Source organism: Lissotriton helveticus, chromosome 4_2 (genome assembly GCF_964261635.1).
Source record: "Lissotriton helveticus chromosome 4_2, aLisHel1.1, whole genome shotgun sequence".
Classification (NCBI taxonomy): domain Eukaryota; kingdom Metazoa; phylum Chordata; class Amphibia; order Caudata; family Salamandridae; genus Lissotriton; species Lissotriton helveticus.
In genome coordinates, this window is record NC_136064.1 from 15,086,291 (window position 1) to 15,102,014 (window position 15,724).

Below are 15,724 nucleotides of genomic sequence, written 5' to 3' on the forward strand. Positions count from 1 at the left end.
AGTTACTTTAACCTGATTTCTCTTGTCATAATTCTCCTTATACAATCTTTGTTTTTCTTTCACATGTTCCCTGACCTTATAGAACTCCACAGCGTGAGCATTTGTACCTCCAACTTTGTCCTTGAGCCACGATGGACTAAGCAGGGAAATCGGTTTCCTCCCCCTCAAAAACACATGCGGGGACACATCAGTGGTCGAATGGGAAGTAGTATTGTAATTCCAAACCTTTTGACTTACATATTTGAACACATCCAAACTGTTCGCCACAGCTGTTTGGACTCCTCCTTTCAACATCTTGTTTGCTCTCTCTAAAAGCTATTTGAAGCTGGACTATACAGACTATGCTTAATAGAAACATCCTCAATAAAATGTTCAAATTCCTTCGATGTAAAATGAGTGCCATTATCAGTCACAATTTCTGCAGGCAGACCTTCTATTAAAAATAGATGTTGTAGAAACAAAATAACTGACTTTGAATCTGAATTACTCACAAAAGAAAAAAGTACAGCCACTTCGAAAAATAATCAATAAGTACAATTAGAAACTTACTATCACTCCCTAGTAGGTTTAAGTGACCAGAAAAATCCAATCCTAACTTCTGCCAAGGACCTTTTGGCCATACTACTGGACACAAAGGAGTGGTGGATGTGCGCTAATGTTTAACAGAACATAAACATTCGGGACAATTATTCACAAATGACTTAACTTGACCATCAATACCTGGCCACCAGTATACATCCTTGCCCTTGCGAACACTGCTAGAAATTCCTAAATGTCCCTCATGAGCAAGATGAATGATTTTGCTCCTTAAACACTAAGGTAGCACTAATTTGTCTACCCGAACGAAAACATCATTAATAATACATAATTCTGCAGCAACTTGCGCAAAACATTGGTCTTGAATAGACATGCTACCATCACACGGTAAACCATGGACTAAAAACCTCTTCACTCTTTGAAGCTAAAGATCTTTTCCATCCCATTCAACCCATTCGTTTTCAGATAACAAACTATTCTGTTTCAAATCATTTATGGTGAAAACAACATCACAATCATCGTCCTTAACAGGAACATCCATCTCAGTACATTTCAGAGGAATACGTGATAGACAGTCTGCCCTCACCTTTTTTACCCCCACAACAATAGTAAAAGAGACACGGGAAAGGTTACACATTTTATTTTAACGACGTGCTCTAAGATGCAGTATCTTTGCTAACACAAGCAGACATATGATTAGAAATAATATGATCAGCATTATTACAATTCCATAAAGCACATATTACAATGATGGTGAGAACAGGTCTTATAGCGCCTAGTAAATCACCCTCCCTAGATAGGAACTCATTTTTATAAAATATAGAAGGTCTCTTAGGCTTGTGTGGGGGACCCCATACCTCTAAGATCAGCAGGAGTGAATCACATCAGGATCTGCAAAAGCGCTCAGTCTCTCTGGAAACGGAATTCTTCCAAGTGCCCAAAAAATCATGCCTACAGTGCAATATTAAAGGCGCCAGAATCTCAGTAGGCTGCAGGTGCATGTATGTTATGTCTAAAACGTGAGCCGATCAGCCCGAACAACAGCTACCTTGTTATGATCACCTTGGAGGCTTTAGCACTCACTGTGCAGACTAGGGTCGCAATGTAAGTCTAGGGTTGCCGAAAACAAGCCATTCTCATGTGAAATAATTCACACAGCCTAACTTACAACAGCTATATGCAGTGTCTTGTGCAAAACGCAGCACAAGGTAAAATGGCGTTTAACCTTCTAATAAGCCTATGGTAACATAGCAATGTGCGCAAACAAGGCCCAGCCCTCACTAGAAGATCAATTGTGGTAAATACTTGCTACCACTCAGATTAGCCAGCATTTCTTGAATTCTGGGTAGGGGATGGCAGTCCACAACTATATTGCGGTTAAGCACTCTTAAATCCGCACATAAATGGATCTCACCTGAACTTTTGCGTGCAACAACCGCAGCGGAAACCCATTCAGCTGATTCTACAGGTGTTATAATACCTTGTAAACATAAATCATCAAGCATTTTTTTTAAATCATCTCTAGCAGACAAGTGAACAGGTCTGCATTTTTGAACAACTGGAACAGCATTTTTTTTAGTTTAATAAAGTGTCAAAAACCTTTGACCAAGCCTACTTTGTCAGAAAATACACTTGAATATTTTGAGAATAAATTCTCCATAACAGAATCCACACTAGATTGGAGAACATTTGCAGGTTCTTGTACAACAGATAACATTGGAAGATCTCCTAAGGTAACCAGTTCAGAATGACGAGGTCTTAAAATAATCCCTAAATTTACTTGGTCTTGCCACCCCAAAATGTCACGACCATTGAAGACCAATTTTTTTTTAAAGTCTTTTCATCTAGTATTGTGATTGGGGAACCTGAATCAGCCATGATGTTGATATCAAAAGGTCCTATTTGTACATTACATAAAGGACCCTTATATCTTTTGGTGTCACCATGTAAAGTGTTAATCTCAATGGTAGATAACGTATTACTCATGGCTTGACACATCATCTTCTTCAACAATGATGAAATTAACTTTTCTCTTATATTTAATTGATCTGCAAACTGTATAAAAGTGGCCAATTTTTTTACACGTATTGCACCTCTTACCTTGTGCAGGACAATTCATATTGTTTCCTAAATTATACCTAGATCCACATCTAGAACAAGAACTTTTTTTCTCAGCATTAATGCTTGGTTTAGGTTTTGTGGATACAACATTAACATCCGGTTCATTAGAATTTGCATTAGAAGCAACATGCATAACTTCTGTACTCCAAGAAGCATTACTCACAGAATCCGGAGTTAAAATTTTCGACGAAACAGAACGTTTAATGCCTCTAGCGATATCCATTACATCCTCAAGGGAAGGATTCTTGCATGTCAAGATACATTCTTGTATCTTTTTGTTATAACAATTAAAAACGAATTGGTCACGCAAAGATGTGTCTAAATAAGTGCCAAATTGACGTTTAGCTGCCAAAACATGCGAGACAGCTAAATAATCTTCAATCGATTCATCTTGTGTTTGTTTACGTTTAAAGAACATATGACGCTCAACCATGACAGATGGTTCTTCTACATAATGTTTACCTAATCTTGCTAAGGCTTCAGAAAAAACATCCCATGTTTCATCACTAGATGGGGTTGGAATGACAGGCAAATTATCCAACACATCTTGACCTGCGCTACCTAAATGGTTGCACAAAAGTGCTCTTTTCCGAGATGCAAAATATTTAGTAGCATCAATTGCTTCTAAATAATTGTCAAAAATTATGTACCAATTGTGCCAAGGAGTGAGCGGTTTACCTGGGTTCTGTAAAAAAGGTGGTGGTTGCATAACGTTATTAGATGAGTAAGACATAATGTAAGGAATAGTGAAGACAAATAAGTAAAGTAGTAATGTGAGAAACAAACCAGAAGTAAAATTATTAAGGAACATGTTGTACAGTAAATTGAATATCAGAAATAAAAGTAAAATAAAAAATCATTGTCACCAAGCTGAATGATATGAAGGATCAACAGCAACAGCTCCAATTACATGTGCTAATCATGGAAGACAAGCACCAGCTAACACCATGAGGTACAATGCGCTGAAAAGTCAAAAAAGAAGAGTAGAAATTTGTCACTTAAGCTAAACACAGGTGAACTCCAAGTGAGAAAAGGTTCCCAGTTCGTTATTTATTACAGAAGAAAACGTCAAGAAAATAGCACCAAAACGTGACTGACGCAATGTTGCTTCCGTGTTTCTTCCATATCGTAAATAAAGTTAAATGGAAACAGAAAAAAAATATATATATATATATTGCAGCACGCACATAGACGCAAAGTAAGGTCACGTTAATGACCTTAGATGAAGACGTGCTGTACGTATGACGAATGCACACTAACAGAGATACATTCCACATTCTGAAAAAGATTCCAACAAAGAGCTTTCACAGGATTCCAGGCTCTCGGTGACACTCGCTGAAGGGGATGGAACGAGGCACAAAGGGCATTTAACGGCCGAAGAGGTTGAAGGCAAACAAACCTTAAACGCATGCACGCGGCGGCTTTTTTCGCGCTGTGCGGCATTTTGAAAAAAGCCGCGTTACATAACGAGCTGAGCTCGTCATGAGCATGCGAGCGGCGCAACTCATGACGAGCTCAGCTCGTCACTAGCACGGAAGGGGTTAAGAAATACGTAGAAACATCAATTTGTAAGAAAATTTTAGGATACTAGTTTCCTAAAATGTAGAACCACAAGGTGGCGTACTCGCGTTACGTTGATATCGGTATAGTCCTTATTCCTTGTTGAAATCTTGTTCGAATTTCCAGATTCCTCCCAAAATGAATGTAAGGTGCTCTGATAAATTGCCGAGTGCTCTAATGTTCCGATAAACGTCAAGAAAGGTAGCTTGCCTTTGAAATAAATTAAAGGCAGTAGTAGAGGAAACTGTGGTATCGTTCGTAAATCAGAGGAACAGTCGAATAGGACGCATAGGTCGGTGGGTCTTCAGTCACATTAAATCATCACCAATAAATGTGGAATGTCCTTTCAAGAAATTGCAAGGCAAAGGCTTCAAATATTGTAAAGTTGAGATTAAAGGTTTATTTCCACAGCAGAGACCCATGACAGATCCAGTAACAGTCTGGCACAGAATGAATCATGCATTACAAACATTCTGGATTACAGAATCCTGTCTACATTACATTCTTATTACCACTTCTTAAAGGTACACATACAACAATTAAATACCACTCTCTACAGAGGACAAGTACCTACACCTGTTCTTGAAACATCTGGATGGACAAGAGGGTGGTCGGGTCATGACCTTCTAGGTATAGTGCAACTCCGGTGACCCAGCAATCTACAAATGAAACTGCTGTAGTTCATTGACCTGAGAGGTAAGCTGGCCAGAGGTCATTGCTTTACTTTGCTTCTTAGGCTAGGGGAAGGATGATAGCAAGGCTTTCCACTTGCTGATCAAGTGGTTCCCTCCCTCTCTGCTACCACTTATATGGATAGACTTAACTGTACAGGCTGGGACTCCAACAGAAGCTGGGACCTGTTACAAGTCTCTAGAGCCACCAGAGACTTCTCCTGAACAGTACTAAGGGAGAGAGACTTGCCAAAGTAGAGAGATTGGAGGACGGGCACCCCAGAGGAGAGCCTTGCTCAACCAGGTGCCATGGGATCATCACACCATGATGAGTAAGGCTCTATCACGGGTGCAACAGGGTCTCTCTAGTAGAAGAGGGTGTGTATTCATAAAGTCCCAAGTTCCCCAGGGCACGGCCAGGGCCTTCTTGACTAAATCTGGTTGAAGTGGACCTGTACACGGGGAAAGGCCATTTTGAGACCAGATGCCTTCACTTTCTTTTCTAGGGGTTATTTCCACTTGAGTGGATGGAACCCACAAATCTTATGTGACAGTCCCATACCTCACTAGCAGAAATAGGGTTACGAACTGTCCCTAATGGTGGAGACCCGGTGCTCACTTCTTGACACTTTTTCTTGAAGATGAAATCCTACATCTCTTATGGTAAGGGTGTACCCTTGCTGTTCTGCATGCAAACCAGGCAGTTCCAGAGAGACCTCGCAAAGAACACAGGTGTGCAGCAGATGCCCGTTTGCCAAAGTGAAGCAGTGGGTTATATCCATATCATCTACTTCAAAAGGTCAAATACATGACAATCATCAGGGCAGCATTATGGCAAACGCTATTCGAAAGAAAGAGACAAGAGGAAAAAACAAAAATGGATTGAAAAATATCTAGCAAGCACTGGGCCAAGACTCTGGGTTAGTAAAGTTCTAAAAGCGAGAGAAATACATTTCGATCCATACTAGTTGAACAAAGGAAATTGGCAAGGATGCACACTGGAGGCAGCTTCATGTTCAGCCACTAGATATGCAGGGTACTCGCATGGGAAGGATCTACGACATAGGAGCACTTACAATACTGTCAACATCTGGCTAACCCTACGAGCTCTTACTCATCAAACCCAAAGCACAGACGCTTTCAGTAGCAGCTGTCATAGCATATTCCGGTACTCACCAACGAGCGCCAGGCGCTTCTCTTCCTCCGGAGACAGCTTCTGGTCATCATCACTATCATCCTCCTCTGTCTCAGAGTCCTCTTCTGATTCCCACTCTGATAGAAGATTGTTGCCCAACTGGCAAGACCAGTATTCACGTCTGAGCCATTCCATGACAAAGTCACAACCTGAGAAACATGGAAAAATTTCAGTTTGCAAGTTGGTAACCACATGCATTTACATACCGCCAAGATGCCTTCGCAGTCAGACAAAAGTAAGCAAATGGCAGCCATCAGTATTCTGATCTGAGAAAAAATCTGGACTCGACTGGAAATGCAGACTCAGGCTGCTGAGAGTGCCATGACGTGAAATAAACGATCCAATGGTTTGCTCAAGCGTTTATTTCATTATCTGTGGCTATCTATACCAAGGCACTTGCTGCCCCTGACTAACACAGATTGGATGCTTTCAACAACCCCAAGGAAAACCCGTTCATTGCACATCCACACAGTTCAGAACCCACAGCTCCACCGGGCAAAGAGCAGATGTCACAGCTACCAAATAAGAGTTAAACCAAAAACTCCACCAAGCGACGCACATCTCAGGGCTCAACCGTAGCAGACTAGGCGGCCTTTGGCAGCAATGAAAGGTGACAAAGGACGATCGCACTCCAGGCCTTATTGCCTCAACGCATTAAGCAAACAAGCTTAATAGTCGAGTGAGGAGTCAGTGTCCTTGAGGCAGAGTGAATTCTCAGGCCGGACTGTCACAGTCATGCAGAGTGAATTTGTTTCCCCTGACACAAAAGCAACTTGCAGAAGCTGAAGGAGCCAACAAGCCTGAGCATTTATCGCAAATCTGGACAGCTTTCTCTTCAGAGCTGAAAAAGTGGTTCCTTTCTCTTGTGCTCCAATTGCTCTCTCGCGCTCTCTCTCTCTCTCTACTACATAAAGCATAGATACTGTACGATAGTCATAAACTGCACTCAACTACCTGAGAAGCATTTAAAAACCGTTTCACCCCAAAGCTGGCAGGCTTTATATCGGCTCCTCTTCTGCACAGAGAAATTCCTTTTTTGCAAAATCTCATCAACTTCACAGAGGATGTGTGACAAAATGTGATTGCTATAACCCACTCCCAGCCAGCATTATGCCATCACTGGCGTTGTGCATGAGGGGAAAGCATTGCATCGCTCATAGAGAAAAATAATCAATCACTGTGTGGCTTGATAATAAAGTGTTGTAAATGAACGACGAGGCTGCACAACGAAGTCACGTTGGTTAGGTAGTTTATTTAAGTTAGAGCATAGAAAAACCCGACCAGCAAGACCGGGACCAAACGGGCAATAACCGCCGTTAGGACCGAACACTGGCCACGTAACAGAAGCGGGCAGCACGAGCTCGGCACGAGATGCAAGCTGAGGAGCACGAGCTCGGCATGAGATGCAAGCTGAGGACAGGGAGAATATAACACATCTCCTTTCCTTAAACAGTGGAAAAGGAAATTGTACTAAAACAAATTAGGCAAGAATGTACACTAAAATACAAAAATAAAGATATTGCTTAGAACACGCAGTTTACACTTTAAGAACAAAGAACCCAGCAACACAGGATCATGTAATATGACATTGCTTAGAACATACACTTTTCTCTTGAGAACAAAGGACCATGTAACATAGGACTATGTAACCCCACACCCTTCCTTGGATAAGCGAAAATTACACAAAATCTTTTAAATAACCGCATGCGTGCGGGCGGAATTCCGCCAGCACGCTGGGAATCCGTAAAGTGCACTTTACATGACGAGCTGGGCTCGTCATGAGCGTGCGAGGAGGCTACCTCATGACGAGCCCAGCTCGTCATGAGCGTCGAAGGGGTTAAGCAGGAGCAACTTTCTTGCGAATCGGTCTGCAAGCTTCTCCAGCAACAATCTTTTTAGTGACAGGCACATGAGTGGTCGGATTTGTCTTTTTCTGGTAAAGAGCTACCCTGCGGAGATTCCAAGTTTGTCCATTCTGTAGCCTTATGTAGTTACCAACCACAGACTTCACTTGGTAAGGTCCTCTAAACTTGTTGAACATATTCTGACTCCCGCCAGGTTTCACCTTTACTAAATCTCCTTCAGCTATGTGAGTGGAAGTATAATTTCCCAGTTTACTATGACCAGCCTTCTCTACTTTCCCATGTAGCCAAGTAGGAATCAGCTTCGTACCCGCAGGCCTCCCTCTCATGAGTTCGAAAGGTGTAGCGGACATGTTGCTGTGAACCGTTGTGCGGTATGCCCACAACATTTCTTTAATCTCCTTCTGCACTGACCGACCAGAGGCTAAAGCAAGTTGCATAGTGCCCTTTATAAGTCTGTTCACCCTCTCGCACAGTCCGTTCCCTTGCGGGTTGTAAAGCGACGTGCGCAAGTGCTTTAAGCCCAAAAACACAAAATAGTTCTCCATGATTGCCGAGGTGAGTTGTGTGCCATTATCTGTCAACACTATTGAAGGGATCCCCTCTCGCCTAAAAATCTCCTCCAATACCTTAATAGTGGACTCAGCAGTGATGTTCTTCATAAAAGCAACCTCTACCCACCTTGAAGCTGAATCCACCAACACCAAAGCAAACTTCTCTGAATCCAGCAGGTCATGAAAAGGACCTATGAAGTCAATACAGATCTTCTGCCACGCACCATCATCAGAAACGATCTGTCCCATAGTATCCTTACTAGCACGAACCTGTAACCTCTTTTCCGACTCTTTGCACGACTGACATTGTTCAACCCAATTCTTTACCTGTGCATCAATTCCCGGCCACCAAAAGTCAGCTTTAATGCGTTTGCCAGTAAGGGTTTGTCCTAGGTGGCCCTCATGCGCCAAGGCAATGATACGGGGTCTAAGGGAAACAGGTGGTATGTATTTCTCACCCCGCACAATAATGAACTCAGTTAGTAAAGAAATTTCATCCTGTAACTGGACATAAGGCCTAAGAGCAGGTGAGACCGTACTTTGCCTTGACACCCCTTTCTTGCACATCTTAATTAACCCTTCCATTACAAGATCCTTTTTCATTTCCTCCATCCATTCCTCCTTAGATATGGAAGAGGGTAAATCGCTCTCCAGGTCATCTAAAAACGCAACTACACTCTCAGTTACCATCTCTTTAGGCTGCACTTTAGTGTCAGGCAACCTCGATAAGCAGTCCGCAACACTGTTGCACCAACCTGGTAGGTATTCCACATTGCATGTAAATTCTTGGACACTGACAGCAAGTCTCGCTAACCGCCCTGAGCAATTCCTAATACCCCCGGGGGCTAGAACCTTCAACAGTGGCTTGTGGTCAGTTCTGAGTGTGAATGTGATCCCCCACAAATACACCCGGAAATACCGAGTAGCCCATGCAGCCGCCAATGCTTCACGCTCTATGACGGAGTAATTTCTTTCAGTCTCAGTCAGGGAACGTGAAGCAAACGCAACAGTGTTCTGTTTACCACCACCTTTTTGTGTAAGAACTGCACCGATCCCAACAGAGCTGGCGTCTACAGTGAGAATGATGTGAAACGACTGTACAAAACTTGAGAGAATGTTGGCATCCAAAATACTTTGTTTGATCATTAAAAAGGCATTTCTTTGGTCAGCTCCCCATGTAAAACCTTTCCCTTTCGGCATGATGACTCGCAAGGGTTCTACTTTCTCTGCAAAATTTTTACCGAATTTTGCATAGTACTCCACCATGCCCATAAAAGACCTTAATTTGTCTTTATCATCAGGTTCAGACACATTGCATATTGCGCTTACTAGATCTTTCTTTGGCTGAATCCCAAGGCCAGACACATGATATCCTAAATAATCTACCTCCCCAACAGCAAATACACATTTTTCTTTTCGCAAGGTCAAACCAGCCCTTGAAAGAGCGGTGAGAACTTTGTCTAAAATAACATTATGATCATCAACGTTTAAACCATGAATCAGGATATCGTCTTGGAAAAATACTACTCTTTCAATGTCTTTGAGAACGTCGGTGATGATTCTTTGGAATGCGCTTGCCGCAGAGCAAAGGCCAAAAGGAAGTCTTTTGAATTGGTATGTCCCTTCCGGGGTGATAAACGATGTAAATTGCTTTGAGTCCGGATGAAGTTTTACCTGGTGGTATGCGCTGCGAAGATCCAACTTCGAAAAAACTTTGCCTCCACCCAAACTCAGAATAATTTCATTTATGTTGGGAAGTGGAAAGTTGTCCATTATCACAGCCTTGTTTAGACTTCTCATGTCCACACAGAAACGCAAAGAATTGTCCGGTTTCTGTGTGATAACTACAGGACTCAACCATTGTGTGGCCTCTACTGGTTCAATTATGTTATCATCCAATAACTGTCTGATAATCTTTCTGACTTCATCTCTGGCGGATAAAGGTATTTTCCTCGCGGTGTGTTTTACAGGTGCAACACACCTCTTGGTTTTAATAATATGTTGGTAACCAACAGCCTCCCCCAGTTTCTCACTGAAGATGTTCTCATGCCTTTTAAGAATGGTTTCTAAGTCTCCATGAACACTATTGCATTCGTTTTCACCATCTACACATATCACAGGTGGATCTGCTCTTGGGTTCACCCTTATGTTTAATTCGTACTGATGTAACCATCCCAAAATAGCAGGGCCGTGTGGTGATACATAAACCTTCCCTCGAGTGATTCTCCCTTTAAACTTAATACTGGCCTCAAAGAACCCAAGAACACCAATGCTCACCCCCTGATAACCTCTCAGAGTGACATCAGATTTGATAAGACTCGACTCTTTGCATGAGGAGTTAAACAAACTCTTTGGAATGATTGTATATAGTGACCCAGTATCTACCATTAGATTTATTACACACCCATTCAACTCAAAATCTGCTTTAGGGCGAGATAAAATAACATCTTCAGTTATCTCTTGGCTCCCAGCAGATGTAATCATCATTACCTCCGCCTCATCATCAGTGGTTTCACTCTCAACCATAGCAATCTTTTTGGAACTATTTGTTCTACACATACGTGCGTAATGTCCTTTCTTTCCACACTTCAAGCAATCTCTAGACAAAGCTGTACAACTCTTTGAATCAGCTAGGTGAAAAGGACTACCACACCTGTTGCAGGAACGTGTGGTCTGTCTAAACCTGTTTGGTTGCCCATTCTTATTAAACGAGGTTGTGGCCTTCCCCCCTCTATTTGTCTGTCTCCCTTGTATTAAACTAACGCCCTCTGAAACATCTGTTTGCAACGCTGCAATTTCTTGACTGCTGGCGTGCCCATGTTGTATTCTCTTAAGCTCTTTCATGCATCTGTCACTCTCTTCAGCAACCTTAGCAATTGTGATAGCCTCTGTGAGAGTGGGGTTTTTGGCTGCCCACAGCTTTTCTTGTCTTTTTTTGCTAAGGCATTGCACAATCAACTGATCACGGATCATTTCATCCTGTATATTACCAAATTGACACTTTACAGAAAGTTCCCTTAGCCTAGAGACGAACTCATCAATTGTCTCATTCTCTCTTTGAGGAGCAGTGTAAAATTTATGTCTGCGCATCACTACATTTTCTTGCTTAGCAAACCTATTATATAATCTAAACAAAGCATCTTTATATACATCATCAATATCTAAGGGCGGGTTCGGTAAATATTTAAAAATTCTCTGTCCCTCCTTCCCTAAAGCACCCAGTAACAAAGCCTTTTTCCTAATGGCAGAAAACTTTGTGCCATCCAAGGCTACGATGTAGTTCTCGAATGCCTCACACCAATCATCCCATTCCATGGATGGCTCACCCGGGGCACTCAAGAAAGGGACAGGGGCTTGGATGGTATTGCTTATATTCATAGCGTATACACTGAGCTAAAGTCACAGCAATATAAACAGTTTAAATATCAAGAACAGGAGGAAACATGAATCAGGATGTGAACTTCTGTGTACTGCTGTTGTAGATGTCGAGGTACAACGAATACAAGTGTGTGTGTCACTGTTGTTTTGATTGGCTGTCATATGACACACGGTGTGACGAAATTATTTTAAAGTGAGTGTGTCACTGTTGTCAGCATTTCGAAAGTTAGCCGTTTCAAATTGATGCTTGTTTTGGTTTTAAATGCACTTCACCTCGAGTGCGCTATCCTTTTAATTAATCAAAAGTACTTCACTTCCTTGAGCGCGTTGCTCTTTTCATTAGTCTCACGTAGTGGTGGGGCTCACCGATATTGCCTTTCCATTTAAAGAGTAATTTCCCCTTTAACAGCGATGACGCCGATGCGCTGTTGCCTGCGTTGATGGGCTGAGGGGCTTACAGTTACTGCTCCGTCACGCTTCACCCAGAGTTATATCCTTCCCCGGTGAGTTATTTTAAACATACCTTCCGATGAGGCTTACAGTACTTTCCCTTCTTTATGCGATCTTTCTCACACGATCACCAGTGCTCTCTTTTGGTCGGGTTTTCCGCTTTTCTCTCCTTTGACGTGTCGTTCGTCAGTTTCCGCTTTCTCTTTCTTCGGCTACCCTCCGCCTTCGTCTTTGACACGAAGTCGCCAAAATGTTGTAAATGAATGACTAGACTGCACAACGAAGTCACGTTGGTTAGGTAGTTTATTTAAGTTAGAGCATAGAAAAACCCGACCAGCAAGACCGGGACCAAACGGGCAATAACCGCCATTAGGACCGAACACTGGCCACGTAACAGAAGCGGGCAGCACGAGCTCCTCACGAGATGCAAGCTGAGGAGCACGAGCTCGGCATGAGATGCAAGCTGAGGACAGGGAGAATATAACATAAAGCTACACTGTGATTGGTTATTTTTAACCATCCTGCCCCCACACTGCCTCCAAACGCAGGACTGCGGGGACAGGCTAACCTCATCACAACCAATCCATAGTTTGCTCTCTTGCAGTTCAAGTTGGAAAAGCATGAGAGCAATGTCAGAATTGGTGTGAGCAAGTGAGACCAGTGCTCTAACAGAGACTGGAGGGCATGTGCTGTGTTTCCCAGACTTCCTAAAAGAGAGTTGACTTGAGCAGTTCACAGTGCGCATGGCGGATTGGAAACAGTCACAACCCTATCCAAGCCCACATGCACACTGGACCACAGCCTAATGCCATTGGCAATCATCAGGATAGGCTCAACCCTGGCACCAGCCATAACAAATAAACACATCATCCAGGTCAAGGCCAGTCCTTTAAAGAGTCGGGACTTGGGGAATAAAAAAATGATATGATCGTGGCTGAACTCAGTAGGAGGTCAACGCCCATACGCTCCCAAGGAGGTACTGCCCCTGCCAGAAATCGATCCTCTAAAAGTACCTCTGAGAAAGTCTGAGCTGAGGCAGATGGTGCGTTTCACAATGCAATCCTGGGGAAAGAGGTGCATTACAGCTCCCATCAACTCCATCTGTTCACAGAGCTAAGCTCTGAGACTTTGAAGTGTAAGAGAGGCCTTCTGGACATAAACAAAGAGGGAACTTTGCGCCGCAACCTTAGGCTGCCCATGTAGCATAAGAGGGGAAATAATCTTTTACACAGGTGGGACCGACTAGGTTGTTGCAACTCATGATAGATGGGTGTCATTCAAACTGTTTGTGCAGCTGGCTAGCTGTTTTTGGGTCCCTGACCTCAGAGACTATATGTACACCTGGAATGCGAAGGAGCTGGCTCCTCTAAGCACTACAAAACAATGTGTCTGTGTTGGAAATGGGGGTTGTCCAAATCTCCAAGGGGGTAGCATGGCATCAAGCGGGCAGGCCAAACTTCGAGGACATGTGAAGCATTCACGCAGTACCCACAGACGACACACCAATCACACTACAAAAGAGTCACGACACCACCTTTGGTTGGAAAAAGAATACATTTAGTGATATCTCCAACCTGCAAGGTAAAAAGGAAAAATACACTGGTAATCACAACAAGGCGCCAACTGGCGCCAGAGCCAAATACATCATGGGGAATTATTTACATGGGACAAAAGGGATGAGTCCATAAGTCCATGCTGCAAGGAAAAAGGATGGTTAACTTAACACTAGACCTGGGGCCAATCTGGCGGGGCCAACTCAGGCTCTCATCCTACAGGGAAGGCTGTAATTGCAAAAGTTCTACATTAGCATAGTTAACCATCATGCACATTAACACCAACCCAACCCCTGTTAGGGAAAGAAAACATTAGGGCATCACGGCATAACATGGGCAGGAACACCTGCAATAAATCAGCCTATCTGGCCCATCAATCGGGTACATAAACAAGGGCCTGGATTAACACATCAGGCCAATCCTTTGACCAACCTATGCGGAACATACATCGCCCAGCATAGATATCAGGTAGGGACCCTCCTCATAGATCAGGAACACCTGTAAGGAAATAGCTAGGTTCCCCCTACCAACAACCTTGGGGTATCAACAACAGGGTGTACACAACAGCCCACCCTTATTACTTCTAGACTCCCTTAGACATTTCCTTGCCCAGACTTCCTCTCTAACTGGGGACCCCAGGACAACCCATAAGGTAGGTACCTAAATTTGCAATGAGGGGGAATAAGACTCTCTACCCCAGAATATGCAATAAGGGCAACCGGCTTGCTCCTGAGTTGTCTTTTAGGGCAGTTTGTGGCAGGAAAGTTAGGGCAGTTCAACAAATCTGGAGCCCAAGTCACAGGTGCCTTCCGCAAAACGGGGCGCCTGTCAAGGCAACACGGTCCCAGGGGCGGGCACCGGCAATGTACCCCGTTGCCCCCCCTTCCACCAACTTAAGACAAGCCCCACTCACCAGGCTCTCCTCGATGGCTTCTGTGGGGCTCAGTAGGTCCTGCGGGGCGTCCTTTGGGGTCTCCTCTGCAGGGGGGGGACCAGGCACCGACAATGTGCCTCGAGTCGCAGGATTTCCCCAGTGTTCTACGCTGGTCACTTGGCCCACAAGGCCTCAGTATCGCAACCGGGGCTCCCTCTTCACTATGGGGGGGGGCCCCGCTACACAACTCCTGCTGGCTTCACTCCTCTCTCAGGGACCCGGGCTCTCCTCATCAGGACACAGGGCTCCTTTCCAAAGGATGGGGGCAGGCGCTGGCAATGTGCCTCGAGGCCCCTCCTCCCTGCGGCATCACTCGGGCCCCTCCTCCTCTCGGGGGCCACTATACTTCTGGGCAGCCGCACTCGCCTCACCCGGGCCTCCTTCCCTCACAGGGGCCCGGCGTTCCAATACAACCTCAGAGAGGCCTCAGGGGACACACGCAGTGTCTCGGCACATGTGGGGGGAAGCCTGCCTGGCTTTCCTCCCACCTCGCACGGCTCCCTTCTCCGGTCGCCTCTGGTCGGGAGGCGGGCTGGCACCGACAGTGTGCCCCGGCCCCGCCTTCTTCACCGGCCCCTCGCGTGGGGCACAGACCGGCGTGGTGGCCTCCCGCTCCGGTCGCTTCTCTCGGGGCTCCCTTAAAGGCGCGGGGGCCCCGCAACGGAGCTTCACCCGGGTCCCCCTCCTACCTCACGGGGACCCGGGGCTTCGATTCCCCTACTCCTGGCCTTCCCGGCCGTCCGCCAATCCCTGCGCGGCCTTCCAAGGTCACGGCCCCGCAGGCCAATCAGTGCGCGGCGGGGGCGGGCCGATGACGCGGCCGAGCCCCCGTCATGTGATGGGGGAACCTGACGGCCTCAGAGCCTAACGCAGCCCTTCCTTCACTTCGGCGGCCCTCTCCTGGTACCG

At 44.7% G+C, this 15,724-nt stretch overlaps 1 protein-coding gene across 1 annotated transcript in view; it reads right to left on the reverse strand.

Annotated features, from left to right (window-relative positions):
* Positions 1-15,724, reverse strand: part of LAS1L (LAS1 like ribosome biogenesis factor) — a 384,388-nt gene that overhangs the window by 320,953 nt on the left and 47,711 nt on the right. Inside the window, exon 5 of the mRNA XM_078640120.1 lies at positions 6,066-6,233. Coding sequence (XP_078496246.1) covers positions 6,066-6,233 — 168 coding nt within the window. The remainder of the gene's footprint in view (positions 1-6,065; positions 6,234-15,724) is intronic.